Raw genomic sequence first — 22,578 nt, forward strand, 5'->3', positions numbered from 1 at the left:
GCCTCTTTTTTTGTGAGTTAGGTCTTTGAGCACACAGGTGACATACCTGTGCGGCACACTTTTAATACAGGGCAATCCACTGCTTTGTCAGTGCGGGTTGCACCCCTATATATGTGGTGCACATATCTATGGCGGTCTTCCTGGTATCAGTTCTTATGGTGCAGACTGGGTCTGTTGGCAGTCACCCCTCTCCCACCTTGGGTTGAGTAGAGTGTAGAGATGAGTGAGCACGCTTGGATAAGGCAGTTACTCGAGCGAGCATAGCTCTTCTCGAGTAACTGCATTCTCGTTCGAGCAGATTCGGGGGGGGGGGGGGGGGGGGGAGGGAGCGGGGGAAGAGTGAGAGAGATCTCTTCCCCCCCCCCCCCTGAGAACCTGCTCGGACGAGAATGCAGTTACTCGAGAAGAGCGATGCTCGCTTGAGTAACTGCCTTATCCAAGCGTGCTCGCTCATCTCTAGTTGAGTGGCTGCTGAATCATTCTGCACCTGAACATTTTTGCTCCTCCATATAGCAATCTGGCTTACGGCATGCTGTCAGGTCAAATGGCGATTGAGCATTTCCTGTAATATATATCTTGTATCTGGCCTCCTTTTTTGTGAGTTAGGTCTTTGAGCACACAGGTGACATACCTGTGCGGCACACTTTTAATACAGGGCAATCCACTGCTTTGTCAGTGCGGGTTGCACCCCTATATATGTGGTGCACATATCTATGGCGGTCTTCCTGGTATCAGTTCTTATGGTGCAGACTGGGTCTGTTGGCAGTCACCCCTCTCCCACCTTGGGTTGAGTAGAGTGTAGAGATGAGTGAGCACGCTTGGATAAGGCAGTTACTCGAGCGAGCATAGCTCTTCTCGAGTAACTGCATTCTCGTTCGAGCAGATTCGGGGGGGGGGGGGGGGGGGGGGGGGGGAGGGAGCGGGGGAAGAGTGAGAGAGATCTCTTCCCCCCCCCCCCTGAGAACCTGCTCGGACGAGAATGCAGTTACTCGAGAAGAGCGATGCTCGCTTGAGTAACTGCCTTATCCAAGCGTGCTCGCTCATCTCTAGTTGAGTGGCTGCTGAATCATTCTGCACCTGAACATTTTTGCTCCTCCATATAGCAATCTGGCTTACGGCATGCTGTCAGGTCAAATGGTGATTGAGAATTTCCTGTAGTACATATCTTGTATCTGGCCTCTTTTTCTGTGACCCATTCTGAAAAAGCAACACAAACCACTCATCTGCGACGTATTTTGAAAACATGAATAATTTATTCTAAATATGTACATCCTGACATGAGTAAAACTGGTGTTAAAACAGCTTTCATACAAAGTGAACATTCTTACAATAAGATAGAAGCCCTTGCAATTTGATTGTGAGCATACTGTCACTTCCGCTGTATCACTTAGAATCGTTTTTCATAGATAGTGTGCTAAGGACTCATTAGAACATTGTATTATCTAATGGATGTCCGCCTTAGTGCGTGAATTGCCACAGGCACAAAAAAAAATGATTCTGCTCATTGGATTTCAGGGCAGATCCTGTATATGTATCACTTGCTGGGATATTGCAATGGAAGGCAACTAGAATTCATTTACTATTGAGTATGAAAAACTTGACCCATGACATTCAGAAAAATACCATCAGTGTACATTACCATAGCCAACCAGAATTAGAAGGAACTATTGCTTATACTCCATTATATGACCATTTATTGCAATGGGTGAAACAATAGATGTGCGGTATAACATAACTGTGGGCTAATCATCAGTCCGCATGTCCCCAATCTAGGAGTCATACCGTAATGAAGGACACTGAGGTTAAACCTGTCCGGCTGGCCCGCAGTAAACACTTTTCATACACAAATGAGGTGAGGATGTGCATTGCCAAGGTAAAAGATAGAAACAGGAAAATAATACAAGCATGCATAACAAGATTAACTACTGAATGAATTGCACACAATAGTAGAAATCAATCTGCTCATCACAGCACATTAAAAAACACAGAATGGATTGTGACAATTACCCCCCAAGAACTAGACCTCTATGTACAGTATGTTAGACAACCTAACAGATACTGCATGTATCTACTGTGTGGAATGCGTTAAAAGGGCCACTCTGGCAGAGACGCACTTTTTCCATCCCTACCCTCCCTCCTCACCTGATTGCCTGCCACACTCTGGAGCTCTCCTATGTATATTGCAGTCACTTCCATACAGTACAGCCTCCTGTCTTGATGCGGAGATGTCTCCCTATTCACTTTCTCTTTGCTCTGATAACACTTCCATGGTGCATCAGCACGACCAGCTAGAGTCACTACCATCTCTGCCCGCTGGGAGGACACTGCCATTACATTCTGTATTCTATATTCACCTAAACTACAGCCCATAATCATACAGTGAGGAAGATGAGCTGTGATCTCCATCATTAATCATCCGCAGTAACTGTGATAGGAGTTTCAGTCCCCCTATGAAGAGCTTGTGTGGTAGGGTCCACTGAAAAACTGACTTCTTGGGAAAATATAAACCAAGAAAAGGAGTGAGATCACATCACCCACCTGAAGAGAAGGATTTCAGGACGTTTTAGACAGAGAAATAACTAACCAAGGTAACAGACGACTCATAAATACTGGGGCATAGCTACAGAATGACTGAAGAAAAAAAAAACAAAAAACAAAATTCACCAGAGTGGCCCTTCAACTGGTGCAGTAGTCTCACTTAACTGGTTAATCCTCCATAACTTTCTCTAGCATGAGCATAACTTTCTTTTTTCTTAAGGAGGACATAAAAGCTGTTCTCCCTCTATTCTTAAAGGGATTATATAGGATTAAAAAAATAGTCTTTTTTTTAAATAACGAATCAGCGCCATTTTTGCCCATGGGCTGTCCCCAATATTGTAACTTTGCTCTATTCACAATACCAGACGCAGCCTATAGACAAGACTAATCCTAATCCCAAAGAACTCTTTCAAAGTCAACTGCAATATTTGTGCCTCTTAGTGTTATTTTCAGAACCGGTGGACACAACCAGGGCTTAAAAATATGTATGTAGAACATAATAAAGACAGTTGAGTCATTCCAGATAATGCCAAAGCTACCTTATAAAACCAGTGCAGCAGTCAGCTCAAAATGAAGGATACGTTAAAACAGTGCATGCACTGAACTGGAGTTTCTTAAGAACTCTATAGAGAAGTGTAAGTCTATCCGAACTCCATAGAAGAGAAGGCTGAAGTCTCAGCTACATAATGGACGCGCTCTCCGCAATTTACCTTCTTATGTTTGGAAAACAAACAGTACAAATGACATTCTTTTAATCAAGTCTCACAAACTTAATATACAACAGTGCAAAGGGAAGAAGTTGGCATTCATATTATTGTCACATTTGATGTTTTTGCATTTTCTTCTGGACAGTGATTACTGGTCAGTTCTTTTATGAATTGTTCAAGTGCAGCAAAGTAGCCTTGGCACTGCCAGGTGTCATTATGTGTCCCATCTGGGAAGATGGCTAATCTTTTAGTCCGGGACGGGGAGAGTTCGTAGAGCTGTTTCATCATGAACGGAGGAATTAATTGGTCGGATAACCCAGAGATGAATAAGGAAGGCATTCGGCACTGAGAAATTTTCCTGTAGGACAAAAACTTATTTTTGTAGCACCATAAAGGAAGGTACCTCATAGGAAGAAAAGAAAAGAGGGTGCTGGCCATGTGAGGAATGCTAAGAAAAGTATTTTCTAATACTATCGCTGATATTCGGTGTGCATTTTCAGATGCTAAATGAATGGCCACTGCACCCCCTAGTGAGCGGCCGAAGAGTATAATTTTTGTTTTATCAATGTCAGGTCTGGTCATGATGTAATCAAGTACAGCTTCAGAGTCTAAGTAGAGGCCTTCTTCGCTTGGATCTCCTTCACTTTTTCCATACCCTCTGTAGTCAACCAACAGTAAGTTCACTTTTAGGTTGACCAGCATCAGCAATGCATTGGGTAACCTATGGCCAATATTTCCCGCATTACCGTGAAAATAAATAATGGTCGGAGAAAAGTTTGAGTTATCACCTGTGTATCTCAAGAGGATGAGGTTGAGGTGTATACCATCCTTTGTTTTAATGAATATATTTTCATGTGGAATTCCGGTGGGCATTGGTACGTAGAGTCGTGATGAAGAAGGCTGGTCAGGAAAATAGAGAAGTACGTCCTGGAATTTAAATAGTATTCCAGCTATGGAGACAAATATCAGAAGCAGCAGAATAATACCACCATACATATTAAACGTTAATATTAATGGGAGCAGACATATCCGACATAGTGCCCATGACCACGATCCTAAAGTCAGTAACCACTGCTCCGCACAAGCCCAAAACTTCAAATGTTTTTCCATTCTTGATCTCTTCTGCTTGTGCGCTGGAAAACAGAGAGAAAATATTCAAAGGCATGGCATGTACATACATTATAGAGTATATATATAGCGTAGTCTATTCCATTACTGTCAACAAATTGGATTACGCAGACACTTGCTTTCACTACACTATAAAAAAATTGTATTATGTAATTAAAACCATTGATTGTTTAGCCCAGTGGTTCTTAACCTTGTTGGAGGTATTGAACCCCGCAAGCCTCCTACTTGCATTCACTGAACCCTTCGTAATTGGAAAAATAAAATGTTTTTTTTTTTCAAATTCAAAACATGGGTATATATTTTATTAGTGCACAAAATGCACCGTGCATCAGCTGTACATAATGAACTCGGTGAATATTTACTGAGACTTTTGCTGTTGTCTCTCACAGACTAGTCCAGAAATGCGCGCCTTCACCGTGGCAAGTGCCACTCTCATATCATTTATCAATAAAGTCTGTTCCTTTTCTTCGTTTTTATATCTATCATTATCGAAAAAGATTGCTTGCAAAGATACGTTGTAACAACTGGTATGAGTATCTCAAGGGCTTTCTTAGCAATAAGAGGGTACGCTACGGTTTGGGGACACCAAAACATTGTGATTGTTGTTGTTCTAAAGAGTTAATGTTGAACCCGGCTCTGCTGAGGTTCAATGATTTCGTCGAGGTATTCATTATTGACGTCTGCTGTCCCAACATTAAACGTGAACATCTGTCTCACCCATGATGGATATCACTCTCGCTCATACAACTGGGGGGAACGGAACAGACACAGACCTGTTCCGAACCCCTGAGACGGACTCACCGAACCCCTGGGGTTTGATTGAACCCAAGTTAAAAAAAAATACTGGTTTAGATGATCTGAATCTACATCAGGCAGATTTCACATCCGCGTCGGAACCTCCGGCCCGAGGTTCCGTCACAGATGCAGCTTCGGATATCTGAAGCTGCATGTAGCACTTTTTCTTCTGTCCGAAAGCCAGTCAGTTGGGCAAACTAGATTATAGCCAATGGGATCTATTCGGCATTGTTCAGTTCTGTCCAGAGACAGAACCATTTGGCCATAGGGATTCCCTTTTTCCTGCAGGATAGCGAAATCCCTAGCACAGATGTGAAAGCACCCTAATGCTGTGCAGAATTTTGGAAGATGACGCCACTAAAATGGTAATAGTTGCATTTTGTACAAAGATGTAAACAATTATTTTATACAAAAGCCATAAACTACAATACCTCACACACTTCACTGTGCATCTTATGGTTAAAAGGTAGAGATGAGCAAGTATACATGCTAAGGCACATTACTCGATCAAGTTGTGCCTTAGCCGAGTATCTCCCTGCTCGTCTCTAAAGATTCGGGGGCCGGCCCGGGTGACAGGTGAGTTGCGGGGCGAGCAGGGGGAGAGAGAGATCTCCCCACCGTTCCTCCCCGCTCTCCCCCCGAATCTTTAGAGACGAGCGGGGAGATACTCGGCTAAGGCACAACTTGATCGAGTAATGTGCCTTAGCGAGTATACTCGCTCATCTATTAAAAGGTATATCTACAAGATTACTTGGTTTCTCTTGCTGGGAACAATCACACTTTGCTCTACTGGCTAACATCGTACCAAACGTTTTTTTCGTTTTATCTTATGATGGGTTCACACATGCTCTAGGTGTGCTGCCTTTCTTGAATTTTAATCTCAATAATTACAAAAATGCATGAAAATGGGTAATACAGTGTATATATTGTTGTAGTTTGAGATTTTATTTTTTTTTGTTAAAAGGCTATGGCCACCTTTTTTTTTTTTTTTTACATATGTTATTGGTTACCTCGAGTTAAAAACATTCCAGGCAGCAATCCCTACTCCTCCATTAATTCTCAGACTTCCTGCTTTACTAGGTCTTGAACGGTTGAATGGTCACAGCATATATATAGAGATCCCTAGATATAGTCTATATAAGCTGTGACCATGCAAACACACGAGCTAATGAGACAGCTAATAAAGGACAATCCAATAAGAATTATTCTGCTACAGTAAACTGGAGACCCATATAATGCCCACAACATTAAAGGGGTTGTCCCGCGCCGAAACAGGTTGTTTTTTTTTCAATAGCCCCCCCGTTCGGCGCGAGACAAACCCGATGCATGTATTGAAAAAAAAAAACCGGATAGTACTTACCCGAATCCCCGCGCTCCGGTGACTTCTTACTTACCTTGCGAAGATGGCCGCCGGGATCTTCACCCTCGGTGGACCGCAGGTCTTCTGTGCGGTCCATTGCCGATTCCAGCCTCCTGATTGGCTGGAATCGGCACACGTGACGGGGCGGAGCTACGAGGAGCAGCTCTCCAGCACGAGCGGCCCCGTTCAACACGGAGAAGACCGGACTGCGCAAGCGCGTCTAATCGGGCGATTAGACGCTGAAAATTAGACGGCACCATGGAGACGGGGACGCTAGCAACGGAACAGGTAAGTGAATAACTTCTGTATGGCTCATAATTAATGCACAATGTACATTACAAAGTGCATTAATATGGCCATACAGAAGTGTATACCCCAACTTTGTTTCGCGGGACAACCCCTTTAAGATCAGAGCACATAGCAGTAAGATCAGTGGAGGCAGAGATTGTGTACACACTGACTGCAGCTCTGAGAGCAGAGTGAGTGCAGGGAGCTGAGCCTGGAAAGACGGCCCCTCTACCACAGCTAGGAAAACTTCTAACACCCTAGTTACTTCTGAAAGTGAATGTCTAACGATAAACAGGGGACTGCAGAGGAGCTGCACTTCACCCTTGGTTTTTTAGTGGTAAAACCAAAAGTTTTTAATGAAAGTATATTACAAGATTGGTGAGATACACAGGTGATTAGATGAGCACAATTGGTCTGAAACATTAGGTACATTTTAAGCACTAGTGGGACATTTGCTCAAATGGGTTCAATCCCCGCTTTAAGGAAAGTTACATTTGCAACCAGTTTTTAAACGATCCTATTATTAAAAATCATTGTAGTACCCAAAAGTAGAGGAAATTCAGAACAGACATACCTGATGTACAAAGAGTCACAGTGGAAGATAAGGCAGGACAACAATCCGGCTATGCAGGTCCGCAGGTTCTGGCGGTAGTCCGTCTGCAGGCTCTAGGTGCAGCATTCACCGGGGTGCAGATTAATGGGACCTATGTCAATAACAGATGTTACATTAACGTGTCAGGAACAACACAAACATTTTACTCCCAGCATTACGTGGGAGAAACTACAGCTTCACGCAATTTAGTGACTGCTGCTGTACCGTAACCCTCCCCACCAGGAGCTTAAAGGGCTTTTCCCACAACTTAACCCCTTAAGGACACAGCTATTTTTCGGTTTTAGATTTTCCTTTCCACTTTAAAAAAAATAAAATCCCAACTCTTATTTATCCATCTACGTAGAGGTCAGAGGGTTTGTTTTTTGTGGGACAAGTTGCATTTTTAATGGTATTATTTAATGTAACAATGTACTGAAAAATGTTCCCATTTCTAAATGGAGTGAAAAAAAGCGCAGTTCTGCCATCTTTGCAGGGGTATTGTTTCTATGGCGTACACACTGCAGCTGCACTGACACGACGACTTTATGCTGTGGGTCAGTACGATTACGATAATTCCAAATTCAGAGAGGTTTTTTCTTTCCTGTACTACTATTAAAAAATAAAATATCTTTTAAAAGCAATTGTTGATGAAAAACGACATGACGCCCTGCTTCACCCTCCGTGCGACTTCTTTTTAAAAGTGCTTTGAGCAATGGAAAAGGAAACGAAATTCGACAGCTGCACGTTGTTCGTATAAATCAGCAGCATAAGGCCGCCTGCAGACGGGCGGAAATTCCGCGGCGGGATTTCCGCCGTTGGAAGCCTGCATAAAAATGCATTAACAAACGCAATTCTATGCAGATGGCCGCGCGGCAAACAAACTGCGGCATGCTCTATTTCTGTGCGGGGCTCGCTCTCTGCAGGCGCTCAGGTCGGGTCCCGCGGCGAGAATTCTCGCTGCCGGATCCGACCCGACTGTCTGCAGGCAGCCTAAAATAGGGGAAAAAAACTGAACAACTTGTTAGAAAGTAAATCACTGGAGCCAAAAACAACCTTCTCTAAGGCCTCCTGCACACGGGCGGATTTGCATTGTGAAATCTGGAGTGGGATTCCGCCTCTGGATTCTGCAGCAAATCCAGCCCATAGCATGCTATGGCAATACACGATTTCCTGCCCACAAACAGAAATCAATTGCGATTTTCCGCTCGTGGGGGAGACATCGCACCACGCTGCGATTTTGTGCGGATACGCATGGCCAGCTTCCATTGAAGTCAATGGAAGCCATTCATCCCATGGCCATTCTGCAATCATCGTCCTCTGTACAGCGCATGTGCTCCGGCCAGCACATTCGCAGCAGAGGAGAAGACCGGCGGACAGGTAAGCCGGGGTCACCATGCAGGGTCCGAACCACCGGTGTGCAGGTGGCCTAACAACGTCGGCCGGCATAACGACTCAGAAGGGTTCACAGACATTCACCTAGCAACACTAGCTGGTCCTACCAACTCCCCGCCCACCAGAAAAAGATCCCTGTCTTTTGTTTTTTTTACCCACTTGTATAATGACGATTATATATGACTACTTATGATAAAGTCAGATACACTATATGGCTTATATGATGTATGTAACCTTCTAGGGCAAGTTGATTGCTCATTGGAAAGCCTTGATACAAACATATCTGACTCCATTTTGGATCTCTACTTCTTAATACAAAGTATAGTACCAGTAACTTAAGTTGTGAGAACATGCCGTCTGCCCACCGTTAGAAAAAATGCTAGTAATTATTAGGAAATTATAGTACCAGTGTTTCTGTTGGTGCAATGCGACACACAGCTCTGCTACATGCATATCACTCACACAGCTCTGTTACATACATTGTTCATCCCATACAACAGGGATCAGAAGCAGCACAGCACTGGAGATGAAGGACATGTGATGACATCACAGTCATGCTCTACTCCTGATGACATGGTGGTGACGCTCATCCCGAGTGACTTACATGCTCCACTCCTAATCACATGACGGTGACGTCATCACAGGTCCTGCATCCCTGTGCAGATTATAGGCGGACTACAAACCCTCTGTGACCTCAATGGCTATGGAATAATAATGAACACCTAGCCGGATAGCAGCCGTGTGCATATAGTACCTGTGATGATGTCACCACCATGTGATCAGGGGCGGAGCATGCAATTCACTCACATTCCCACCCACACATGCATAGGTCATTGTTAGTAGTTTGATGACTTGTTAAGGATGGGGTCCATCTGGTCTTTACTATAGACTGTACCACTAGAGAACTGCCACCGAGTATGCATGTTGCTCATGGGACTCCTCTGTGTAGTCAGTGGCAGGCGATGAGTGACAAGTCCCTCACATAATATACAATACAGGTATCACATCATTGTCATCTCCAATACTAGAGAGCATAAACTAGAGAGCACAGATGTGTTACAGTTATATGCGGACAGCCGACACCCGCTGCCAAGGCTTCAGCTGGGTCACTTTACAACACAACTACCGTACTTCTGCTGCTCACAGCAAACTGCCTCCTTCTAGAGAGCAAATCAATAAAACATGAGTGAGGCTCCATATCACGCTTGTCCCCGTGCGTTTTACCCACAAACGCGAGGCGCTTTTCATGCAAAAACGCCTCATCACTTCTGGGAAGTTGCGATCCTCTGGCTCCTGTTTCCGGATCGCCACGTATTTCCAATGGGAAACATCACATGGCACTTGTGTGCGCCTCACATGGCATGCCATGTGTTTTACTGTCGCGTTGAAAACAATGGGCGATGGGCTCTAAGGGATGTAGAGGACAGGACATGCAGAGATCGTTTACGTCGCAGCATCGCTGTGAGGGGGGAAAACAAACAAACAATCACTTATGTGTATGACCCCAAAGAATGGAGCTCTTATTGGGCACGAGTTTCATGCTCGTGTGAGGGCACCCTTAGGGTGGTTTCACATCTGGGGATTCTACTTTCCTGCTCCATTTGGGGAGAAGAAAAAGGGAATCCCGGGGCTGAGTGGTTCCGTCTCTGGACAGAACTGGGCGGACCCCACTGACTATAATGGGGTCCGTGCGTTTTAAGCCCAGCTGTCGGACAGAAGCAGAAGTGCTGCCTGCAACGCTTTTTCTTCCAGCAATGTAAGTCAGGTCTGTGATGGGACCTCCGACTGGGGCTTCCAACATGGGTGTGGAGCGGACCTCTCAGTTCCCCAAGGTCACTCTCACACAGGCGTTTTAGCGAGCCTGTGAAAAAAAAATGCCGCACTGAGCCTCCATTGATTTCAATGGGGCTTTTCAGACAAGCGTTTTAGCGTGGCATTTCTAGCGCCACAGTAAACAAGCGGCGTCTGTCATATTTTAGTGTTTCAGTGCTTTTTAACGCACATCACTTATTGCAATGATGGGGTGCGTTTACAAACGCTGACGAACATGTCCAAAACGCAGCATTTTTACAAACGCCAGTGTGAGCCAGGCCTAAGGATAAAAAAAAAACATGGTTACTAGTGGGTTATCCGTCACCGCTCCTGGAATCTCACACATTTCACCAGTACATATGTGTAAAAAAACAACAACACTATTTCTTAGCCCCGATGTCCACGGACGGACTTGAAGATCTGCAGTTCAGGCCGCCCATAGGAAGACACGGGCGTCCGCACACAATTAACGACTGATGATTTGTTTGGTGGACCTTTTGGTCCAGAACACAAATCGCAGTATGCTCTATTTCAGTGCGGCTCCCACACAGACGGCTTCTATTGAAGTCAATGGTAGCCATCCGATCTGCGGCCGTCCGCAATTGATTGATTTGCGGACAAGCCACAGATTCCACGGGAAAGCAGGAGTTTAAAAAAAAAAGAAAACTGTGCTGTGCTGGCTGGTGCCTCGGCAGGCGTCTGCAGCAAAGAGGACAGAAGCCCCGTAGTGTCAGATTCCGCTGTGGGCTCCCATAAGCAGAATCCAGGCACCACTGGGCTTGCATTTTTTTCTGCACAGAGGATCCGCTGTGCATCGGTGTACATCCGCGCCGAAAAAAACCCCAATAAATCAGCGATCGCTCACAATCACTTCCTGCAATGAATCGCAGGTCTTCTGCGGCAGAAATCCGGCTCTGCTGTGTGCGCATCACACAAGATATAGTGGAGCGCATGACGTTACCACCGCAGGGAGCAGAGGAGCACTGACCCCCCCCAGATAAACAGGCACCATCACCCGCAGCGACCAGCACTGCTTCCACCGCTGATAGGGTGCAGGTAGGACTGATATCACTACTAATGGAAGAATATAGAATAAATCTTGTTATTTGTATAGCACCAACTTATTCCGCAGTGCTTTCAGGTAATTTATTTACTGGGTACTCATTTTACCGCCCTCAGAAGGATGGAAGGCCAAGTCAACCTTGAGCCGGCTACCTGAACCATACAGGGATTGAACCCGGAACCTTCAGGTTGTGAGCGAGAGCTTAGGACTGCATACTGCTGCCTTAACACTCTGACCCTGTAATGACTCCCAGCAGAGCCCATCACCAGTATTCAGCGGCAGGACGCCCTGTGCCCTACAGATGCTGTTATTACCGGTAACACTGGGAGGCGCCGCATGCAGTTACCTGCAGCGGTTGAGGACTAGGCCATCCATTCACATCAGGGAGAACGGAGTCACCCCAAAAACAGCGCTACTCTTTGGCTGCATCTGTTATTGCAGATTCACTTGCAGGGGGCTGGAGATGCAATTTCAGTGATCGCCCACTGACAAGGGGAGCGCTGTTGTGCTGAAAAAAAAAACCCTGATCCTTTTTTCCATTGGCACAGGCTGTAGATGCAGCACACCCTGCAGGGGCTGATGTGTGGGGGGCTCTGGAGGCAACAGCAGTCAGTGACAAGTACACTAACCTGCTGCACGATCACCTATGCCAGCGGGTCACGTGTGTACAACCTGATGCCAGGCAGCCGATATAAGCGTGGCTAGAGCTGCTGGCACGACAGTGCCCATGCACTATATGGTAAGGCTGCCCCTCCCCCGCACATCACACACGTCCCCCCGCTGCTCACATGGCATGTACAGGTTACGGGCTGCTCTCGGCCTCTCATCCCATCGTACTCAAGCTCGCCCCGCTGTCACTTCCCGCTCCTCTTCCGGGATTCTGAAACGTGACGTAGACGTGAATCTGTCACAAGTCACGTGCTCACCCACAACCTTCCATCTTGCTTAATGGCAAAAGACCTTGTTGCGTTATAAAACGGAAAGAAGCTTATTATTCGCTATATTGTGTCTCTAGTAAGCGTGTTACACTCGAAGTCCATCTGTTTCTAAAACTAAGAGCAAGTCGGTACATTCAAAGATGGCGCAGCCTGTGCGTCGCAGCTATGACGTGCGGGGAGCCCTTGCTTCTGGGAACGGGTCATGGGCGGCGCTTGTTGATGACGTTGTCCGCTTCCGCTGTTGTCAGTTGTTGCACGGGGTCTGCCGGCTGAGTGATGAGAGGCAGCAGGTGAGCGGCGGGGAGGGCTGCTGTCACGTCTGTCCCCGCAGTGCTGTTATTAGTGTAGATGGCCGCCGTGTAAGGGGTGGCACACATAGTACTGCTGCAGAGCTATACAACTCCCATCTGGGCTTCAGAAAAACCCGCAATATAAGAGCCGGCTCACACCAGCGCTTGCGTTTTGCTGCGCAGCACCGCGTATCTCACGCACCCCAACATGAGTCTTACTTTTGTTTGTTAATTTCCCGTGCTGTCACTTAGCACCGGTGCGTGTAAACACCGCACGTACGTAATGTATCGCATATGTACAGTGTTTATTACGCACCCATAGACAACAATAGGCTCGTTCACACGGTAAAATACTCCATGCTGCGTTTTACACGCAATGAATATACACAGGTGTGACCGGATCGATGGGAATCGGCGTACTTACACCGGCTCCATTCACCGCGGATATCGCAATTCGGTTCTGCTGGTGTGAGCCGGCCCGCAGCGGACCTGTAATGTGGATGTGAAGGAGCGCTCTCACACCAGTGTATTTTGCAGCGAGCTACAAGTACGCAATAACGCGCCCACAATTGTCTTGGATTGTAATTGTGCGTAATATGTGCCAGGACAGTGCGCGCCGCCATCTTTGTTGTGCGATGTGTGTGGGAGGCACAATTACAAGTCCATGTGAGACTGTAATACATGGTATAATACACTCGTGAGAGCGCCCTCTTGTGGGCTAAAGTCTGATCAGGCCACACATGGAATATTGTAGACAGTTTTGGGCACTGGTACTCAAGAAGGACGTATCAGAGCTTGAACGGGTACAAAGGCGGGCAACAATACCCAGAAAGGTTATCAAAAGTGGGGTGATCAGGGGACAATCTAGAGATCTCTCCCATGATGTATTTATACCAGGACTGTAACAAGGGGGCAAAAAAAAAAGGTTTCTGCACCGACATAGAAAATGAGCAGTGAGACTATGGAACTCTGTGCCTGAGGACGTAGTGATTGCGAACTCGCTAAAAGAGTGCAAGAGGGGCCCGGATGCCGTTCTTGAGTGACACAATCTTATATGTTATAATCACTAATATCTTCAGAAGGGTCGGTGATTCAGGGATTATTCCAATTGACAGATTTGAAGTTTGGAAGGACTTTTTTTTCCCTTCCTCTAGATCAACATTGGGGGTTAACGGGCTGAAGCGGATGAAAATATGTCTTTTTTTCAGCCTTGCATAGTATACTACCGTGAGCTGTGTTTCCCCCGAAAATAAGCCCTAGCCTTATTTTCGTGGAGGCTTGAAATAGAAGCCCTACCCTGAAAATAAGTCCTAGTTACACTACATTAAAAAACAAAAATGGAATACCTTAGCAGGCTCGCTCCAGGTCCCTCCCGCTCTTCTTCATAGCTGCGGCTCGTGCTTCCTCACAGTCTTCGGCGCTCGTACATCATCACATCCTGGTTACAGGATTCATAAGTTCCACCTGAATGAACTAATGCAATGGCTGTTCATCCAGCGCTGCATTAATTGGCTGAGTAGCGGTCAATGAACCAATCACAGCCATTACTTCCTGGAGAAGAGATTTAGGAATCCTGTAACCAGGAAGGGATGTAGCACGAGCGCCAAGGACTGCAGGTAAGCACACGCCGGAGCTATGAGAGCAGCAGGAGGGACCTAGACCGAGCCTCCTAGGTAAGTATAATAAGACCCTGTGCCTCTTTTGGCGCAAAAATGAATATAAGACAGGGTCTTATTTTTGGGAAACATGGTATGGTTGTCCGCATAGATCCCACCTCTTCAGGCGAGGCCGGGTGGAAACTGTCATAATCCCCACCATTCTGAGCTGGAGCTTCCACAGTGCAAAATCAGCTACCTGCGGATTTAGCCCTGGGCTGGGAAAAGACACAGTCCGTCCAGCTCAGCCTATTACCCCCAATGTTCATCCAGAGGAACGCTTTTCTAAATAGTCTTTATGACAAATTCCTTGTCATTTTGCTGCTGCAGAGCCTGTGCTTACCTTTACACAACAGGCTGTCCTGTTGAATCACACATAGATCCAGCCGCTCGTGGCTCCTGTCTGCATCGGCTTTCTCTGCCATCCTCTCCCTTCCCTGCGTCAGGGCTCTTACACAAGCGTATTGTAATTAGCCATGATCCACAATGGGTTGCAGCAGAATATCCGCAGTTTGTACCGACACCCTTCAGGATAGCAGCACGGGGGGAGCAGCCAGGTTATCATCAAAACTGCTGACAAGACTCTTTAGACTAATTTAACACGGTCGAGAAAATCACACCGGTTTTATGTGTTGCGAGAAATGTCCCGCAAATATGGACCTCATTCTTTTGAATAGGGTAATACAGATGAACAATTTTTATTTTTTTACAGCAAGTGCCCCCGCATCACAGCCCCCCTTGTCAGTGGGACCGGCGGCAGCGTCGCACTACGTGCTAGGTGCATGCAAGTGCAATGCAATGTTACCCCACTGAAAACCGTAGGAGAGACTCTGCGATCCTCTGCTGTGGCGGCAGATCACTACCTCCTCGAAGTGATTCTAGAGGGTTTAGAGCTAAAAATGCCCCGCACCTGTGGGGTAATCACATGTTGGCGAGCGCGATATCGTGTGAAGTTAGCCTAAGGCCACTCTCACACGTGCGCTTTCTGCCGTGATTACCGCGGCATTCAATAGTCCTATAACGCTCCCATTGTTTTCAATGGGGCCTCACAGACATGCGCTCAATAACGGCATTTTCTAACGCCAGGATTTTCGAGTGCTGTCTGCACTATTTTACCGCGTTTAGCGCACCTCGTCACCCATCACAATGATGGGATGTGCTAAATCTCGTTGTCGGAGGCAGAAACCTGCGTCCGAAAACAAGAGTAAAATCACGGGGTTTTGCCGGCCGCATGTTTGAGAGTGGCCTAAGATGTTTCTTGCACTGTACCCTGCAGACCTCTCACCCTTTATGCTCTAACCTGTCGTGTTTTGTTTGCAGGATATAAACCCCCCCGAGTGCCCATTGTTGCCCCCCCAGAGGTTATCATCCGTAGTAGCGCAGCACGAAGCCGACTGAGGACTTTGTTTCATATACTTTTAGGTTTGTGTTATTTATTCTTTGTTTTCGGATTAGAGGGATGTTCCTATCTGCCATCTGTGTCTAATGGGTGCGGCTCCCACCGCTGGTAATGGCACTAATATCTCCCAGCCCAGTGCCAGTAGAGTGGCTGTTTCCATACTCCCAGCGGTCATGGAGTACAGACTGTACTCCCAGCTCGGTCATGTTTGGCTGAGATGGGAATACCTCTTTAAATACTTTGCGAAGACTACTTTCTGTGTAGACCAGATGTTTCTGTGACAGATCTACAATTCTCATAGTGTACAGTAGCCACTTTGGGAGGACCAATCTGCTAGAAGATCTTTTTTTTCTTGCAGTCCTTTGAAAGATATTTCTTATCTCTGATTGGTGTTACTATGCACACCTGTCAATAGGCGGTATGCATCTACGAATATACATGAGCTGCATTGGACTACTCTCTAGTCCAGCCCTGCAAAACTTCCAAAGTAAGATTTGTGAAACCACTAGACTGATTGGTATAAGTGATTGACTGCGGAAATAAGTCTGTTTAACTATACCCTGCTACTTGCAGCTATGGCTGGGCGATTTGGCCCAAAATTAACATTTTTTGTTTTTCAATCTCAATTTTCATCTTTATCATCTTTTTATTTTTTTTAACCGAGACACCTTTTTATGTGAGTGAATCTCATACACAGCAATTTCTTAATATATGCTGATAGTCAGAATATGTCACAATTCTGATAATCGGTACTTATCAAGGAATTCCCTTATGTAAAAGAATGAGGTATGGAGTTGCATACACATGAAGGGTGGGGTTCCACACATCCATGCCCCCCTATTTTCTATGCACACAGCCCATCACACTTTCCATATACTGTCCCCTTCTCCCCCCTCATCGCAGCCCCATATACTGTCTCCTTCTCCCTCCTCACAGCCCCCATAAACTGTCCTTTTCTCGCCCTCCCTCATCACAGCCCCCATAAACTGTCCTTTTCTCGCCCTCCCTCATCACAGCCCCCATATACTGTTCTTTTCTCGCCCTCCCTCATCACAGCCCCCATATACTGTTCTTTTCTCGCCCTCCCTCATCACAGCCCCCATATACTGTCCTTTTCTCCACCCCACACCACCACCCTCATCACAGCCCCCATATACTGCCCCTTTCTCCCTCCCTGAATTTCCCAATTCAGACAAAACTTAGAATCGTGTCTCAGCAAAACGACAGTCGAATGAATTTGATTCATTGCCCGGCCCTAGCTGCAGCTTAGGGGACCTAACAGGTTCACTTTAAACATGATGTGAACAGAGCATAAGGCCTCATGTCCACAGGAAAATAAGAATTAAAATCCGCAGCGTTTTTCCCACACGCAGATCCGCGCCCCATAGGAATGCATTGACCACCCGCGGGTAGATAAATACCCGCGGATGGTAATTAAAAAATTCCTGGAACATGAAAAAAAATGGACATGCTCCATTAGGGCTCATGTCCACGGGGAAAATAGGATTTAGGATCCGCAGCGGATTTCCCGCATGCGGATCCGCACCCCATAGGGATGCATTGACCACCCGCGGGTACATAAATACCCGCGGATCGTCAATAAAAGTGATTTAAAAAAAAATGGAGCATGAAAAAATCTGGACCATGCTCCATTTTCATGCGGGTCTCCCGCGGGGACGGCTCCCGCGGGCTTCTATTGAAGCCTATGGAAGCCGTCCGGATCCGCGGGAGACCTAAAATAGGAATTTAAAGCATTTACTCACCCGCAGCGGACCGCGAAGCTCTTCTCTTCCTCACGGCCGCATCTCCCTTGCTTCGGCTCGGCGGATGTGCCCGGCGCATGCGCGCGGCACGTCGACGACGTGCCGGCGACGTGCCGCCGGCGTCAGGAATTCATCCGCCGGCCGAAAATGAAGATCCGGCCGTGAGGAACAGCTGACCTTCGTCGCCCGCGCCGGATAGGTAAATTCTTTTAAATTGCTATTTTCGGCGCTCATGTCCGCGGGGCAGGAGGGACCCGCTGCAGATTCTACATGGAGAATCTGCAGCGGATCTGATTTTCCCCGTGGACATGAGGCCTTATAGTGCGGATCACGCGTATGGGAGCTCATAGAGCACATAGCTCAATTCATCTCCCGCATGAAAAATAAAAGACAATTACAGTGCATCCGCAGCCCAAATCTGCGTTACAAATCCCCGGCGGATCTGATTTTCCCCGTCTACATGAGGCCTTAGACTAGTCAAAAGAATTACATGCATTATGTAATATATCTAATATTCTAGTAACTTCCATCTGCAAATGATAGAAAATAACGTGTTTAAGAAGTATTGTGTGCTTTTGTCTACAGATCTCTGGCATAATGTCTGCCAATCCCCTGCCCTTAAAAACAGTAGCTTCACAAGTACCTTTTGCAGATCTCTGTAGTACTTTAGAAAGAATTCAAAAATGCAAGAAGAGACCAGAGAAAGCAAATATTTTAAAGCAGTTTGTCGAATCTTGGAGAAAATTTCACGATGACCTTCACAAGAGCGAACCTACAACTACAGACTCGTTTTATCCAGCTATGCGGCTCATTCTGCCACAGTTGGAAAGGGAGCGGATGGCTTATGGAATTAAAGAGACTTTGCTTGCTAAACTGTACATCAAAGTTCTTGGTTTGGCCAAAGATGGCAAAGATGCCCTTAAACTTTTAAATTACAGAACTCCTACTGGTTCTAATTCAGATGCGGGCGACTTTGCTGCTATTGCGTACTTTGTTCTTAAGTCACGTTGCCGAAAACAAGGAACCTTGTCTATAAGTGATGTGAATGAGCAGTTAGACTCCATAGCAAGCAACAATGCAGGTAAGAAAAAGGAACTTATAGAGAAAAGTCTGCTGCACTTAATTGTAAATACCACTGCTCTGGAACAGAAGTGGCTTATAAGGATGATTATAAAGGACATGAAACTTGGGTTCAGCCAACAAACAGTCTTTGGCATCTTTCACCCAGATGCTGCAGAACTGCACAATGTCACCACAGATTTAGAAAAAGTGTGCGTACAGCTCCATGACCCCAGCGTGTGCCTTAGTGATGTCTCTATTTCACTATTTTATGCTTTTAAACCAATGCTTGCTGCAATTGCTAACATTCAGCACATAGAAAAACAAATGAACCACCAGAGTTTTTATATTGAGACTAAGCTTGACGGTGAGCGGATGCAGATGCATAAGGATGGAGATGTTTATAAATACTTCTCTCGGAATGGGTATGACTACACACAACAGTTTGGGGGTTCTCCTCTGGAAGGCTCCTTAACGCCATTCATTCATAACGTGTTTCGTATAGATGTGCAAAACTGTATACTTGATGGCGAGATGATGGCATTCAATCCCAGTACTGAGACATTCATGCAGAAAGGCAACAAGTTTGACATCAAAAGGATGGTTGATGATTCAGATCTTCAAACTTGTTTTTGCGTGTTTGATGTTTTGATGTTTAACGACCAGAAGTTAGCCCATGAAACACTAAGAAAAAGGTATGATAGCCTTCGTGATATATTTACCCCAGTTCCTGGAAGGATTCATATAATTCCCAAAGCTGAAGCCAGTACCAAGAAGAATGTTGTTGATGCACTAAATGAGGCAATCGATAACCGTGAGGAAGGAATTATGGTTAAAGACCCTATGTCAATTTATAAGCCAGATAAACGTGGAGAAGGCTGGTTAAAGATCAAGCCTGAATATGTTAATGGACTCATGGATGAATTGGATCTCCTAATTATTGGAGGATATTGGGGCAAAGGTCAACGTGGTGGTATGATGTCACACTTTTTATGTGCAGTGGCAGAGAAGTCCCTTCCAGGAGGGAAGCCATCTGTCTTTCATTCAATTTGCCGTATTGGCTCTGGCTACACCATGAAAGAATTATATGACTTAGGTTTGAAGTTGGCTCCCCACTGGAAGCTATATCGGAAAAAAGACCCACCCCCAAACCTATTGTGTGGGACTGAAAAACCTGAAGTTTTCATTGAGCCTCGTAATTCTGTTATTGTTCAAGTGAAGGCTGCAGAGATTGTTCACAGTGATATGTACAAGACCAATTGTACTCTTCGGTTTCCCCGAATTGAAAAGATCAGAGACGACAAGGAATGGTATGACTGTATGACACTTGACGACTTGGAACAATTTAGAGAGAAAGCCTCAGGGAAATTAGCTTCAAAACACTTGGATGTTGGTGAAGAGCCACCAGAAAAGAAACGAAAAACTGCCCCGAAGATTAGGAAAGTAATCGATGTGGTTTCTCATTTAAAAGGACCCGATCTTACCAACATCTCAAAGCAGTCAAATATATTTAAAGATTATGAGTTCTGTGTGATGAGTGGAACGGACGAACATTCAAAAGCAGATCTAGAGAACAAGATAGCAACTTGTGGCGGCACGGTGGTGCAAAATGCCGGAGAATACACCTATTGTGTTATTGTAGGAACTACAAACGTCAGAGTAAAAAATGTTATCTCCTCGAATAAGCATGACGTTGTTAGAGCTTCTTGGCTTCTCGAGTGCTTTGAAAATAAATCCTTTGTACCTTGGCAACCTAACCACATGATTCACATGTGTCCGTCCACCAAGGAACATTTTGCTTGTGAATATGACTGCTATGGTGACAGTTATGTCACAGATACTAATGAGTCTGAACTGAAGGACCTGTTTACCAGAATGCTTGACACCAAGGATAAAATCTCTCTGGACATGATTGCTGACCTAGAACAACGCTATTCATGGGAAAACCCTTGTAGCAGTCTATTTCGACAATGTGTTGTATATCCAGATATATATGCAGTCATTAATGACCCACTCACTAAAATTGAAAATTGTACTTTGAGTATAAGAACATTGGAGTTACGCTTTTATGGAGCAAAAGTAGTCAACCACCTTGAAGAAGGAGTTTCGCATGTTGTCCTTGGTGATGATTTGTCTCGTTTACCAGAAATTAAGAGTCTGAGAAGGACAATTAAGACAAAGTTCAAGATAGTTTCAGTTCTGTGGGTAGTTGAGTCGCTGAAGAAGAGAACACTTCAGATGGAACAGGATTACTTACTGTAAAGTCAAATTTTAATTGCTTTTAAATATACATTGCTATTAGTGATGAGTGAGCATACTCGCTAAGGGCAGTTACTTGATTGAGCATTGCCCTTAGCGAGTACCTGCCTGCTCGGGAGCAAAGATTCGGCTGCCAGCGGGGAGCGGCAGGGTAGAGCGGGCAGGGACGGAGGGGAGACCTCTCTCCCCCCTGCTCCCCCCTGCTCACCGCCGCAACTCACCTGTCACCCGCGCCGGCAGCCGAACCTTTTCTCCCGAGCGGGGAGATACTCACTAAGGACAATGCTCGATCGAGCATTTGTCCTTAGCGAGTAGGCTCGCTCATCTCTAATTGTTATCCACAATATTTTAATCTAGATTTTTATGCCCATTGATCATGTATTTAAATGTATGTTTCATTGTTCAGATTTTATTTGTGATGCCTGTATTTTTATATGGATGAACACTGAGCAATTTTGAAGTTTGTTTTAAAGGGGTTGTCTGGTTACTAGACAACATTTCCCGGATAGATGTTGCTGCATTTAAAATAACAAAAAGAGCTGTACTTGCCTGTCCTCTTCTGCCATGATCTAGTGCAGTTGCCCCACCGTGGTCCCTGTGTTATGGTAGGATGGGATATGATGACACTGGAAGTGAGGTGACCTCTGCAGCCAATTGGATGCTGTAGCACCACTGCCCATTCTTCTGGCATGAACAGTCACCTTCTGGGTGCCATGATGCCAGGAGTTCAGAGCATTGACACTTCAGCTGTCACCTGACTTCCAGTGATGAAATCTGCCATAACAAACACTGGGGCGACGGTGGGGCGACAGCACTAGATTTTGGCAGCAGAAGTGAGGGGTAAGTACTGCTGCTGTTGTTGTTTTATTGCAGTTACAGCTAATAGGGGAACGTTGGCCACTAACCAGATGACCTCCTTAAAGGGTACCTTTGTTTAATATGCAAACCCGCTTTGTAATATACATTTTAGGACAATACCTTACTTGGGTAACACAGGACACCCCTACTGCAAAAACTTGTAATACATAGCAAGAGCCTAGGAGATCATGTTGTGCCTTGTTTTAGAAAACAAACTGTTATACAACTCATGTGGTGGGGGGATGTCCATTGGGAATCATTATTGAGTGGAGGGTACACTCTTCTTTGGAGTATATTGGTAAGTGCGTTAACATTTTTTTAAATTGGAAACCCTCTAATGCTTTTATATATTAAAAAAAAATATGCTAAATATTTATTTCTACTTTTACAATGTGCTTTTTAACTATTAATGTAGTTTTTGAAAATAAAATTTTATGTTCTGATTTGCTGATGCGTTTTTTTTTCTTAATGTACAATCCCATGTTGTCCTATGTTCATTTTATTATCATGTGTTTTTTATCTTCTGCTTTGCCCCTGTACTAAAACCAAACTATTACAAACCACTTCTAGTTCTGTAATTCTGAAACCTATTCAACGTGTTCCCAGATTTCAGAAGGAATGTATCCTTTACTTCTATAATGAAAACCAGATATTGATACATTTTTATTTTTCTGATTTGTGG

The 22,578-nt window shown here is 45.3% G+C and overlaps 2 protein-coding genes across 4 annotated transcripts; one reads left to right on the forward strand and one right to left on the reverse strand.

Moving 5' to 3' along the window:
* Positions 1-1,231: 1,231 nt before the first annotated feature.
* ABHD13 (abhydrolase domain containing 13) lies at positions 1,232-12,573 on the reverse strand. 2 transcript variants are annotated; one of them, XM_066579968.1, is made up of 3 exons: positions 12,464-12,573; positions 7,391-7,520; positions 1,232-4,378 (listed from the first exon to the last, which is right to left on the reverse strand). In XM_066579968.1, exon 3 carries the CDS (start codon positions 4,353-4,355, stop codon positions 3,345-3,347), a length of 1,011 nt encoding a protein of 336 aa, XP_066436065.1. In that variant the 5' UTR covers positions 4,356-4,378; positions 7,391-7,520; positions 12,464-12,573; the 3' UTR covers positions 1,232-3,344. The 2 variants fall into 2 exon arrangements, with proteins under 2 accessions (XP_066436065.1, XP_066436074.1); XM_066579977.1 differs by lacking the exon at positions 12,464-12,573 and adding an exon at positions 12,305-12,451.
* A 264-nt stretch (positions 12,574-12,837) lies between these two features.
* Positions 12,838-22,343, forward strand: LIG4 (DNA ligase 4). Of its 2 annotated transcripts, XM_066579934.1 has the most exons (3): positions 12,838-12,903; positions 15,879-15,980; positions 18,306-22,343. In XM_066579934.1, the coding sequence occupies exon 3, from the start codon at positions 18,318-18,320 to the stop codon at positions 21,039-21,041; it is 2,724 nt and encodes a 907-aa protein (XP_066436031.1). In that variant the 5' UTR covers positions 12,838-12,903; positions 15,879-15,980; positions 18,306-18,317; the 3' UTR covers positions 21,042-22,343. The 2 variants fall into 2 exon arrangements, with proteins under 2 accessions (XP_066436031.1, XP_066436040.1); XM_066579943.1 differs by lacking the exons at positions 12,838-12,903; positions 15,879-15,980 and adding an exon at positions 16,350-16,444.
* Positions 22,344-22,578: the final 235 nt, after the last annotated feature.

This window comes from Eleutherodactylus coqui, chromosome 1 (assembly GCF_035609145.1).
Source record: "Eleutherodactylus coqui strain aEleCoq1 chromosome 1, aEleCoq1.hap1, whole genome shotgun sequence".
Lineage (NCBI taxonomy): Eukaryota > Metazoa > Chordata > Amphibia > Anura > Eleutherodactylidae > Eleutherodactylus > Eleutherodactylus coqui.

What these genes read in the sequence shown, in the direction of transcription:
- LIG4 (XM_066579934.1), top strand. Translation starts at nt 18,318, where the DNA reads ATGTCTGCCAATCCCCTGCCCTTAAAAACAGTAGCTTCACAAGTACCT.
- ABHD13 (XM_066579968.1), bottom strand. Translation starts at nt 4,355, where the DNA reads ATGGAAAAACATTTGAAGTTTTGGGCTTGTGCGGAGCAGTGGTTACTG.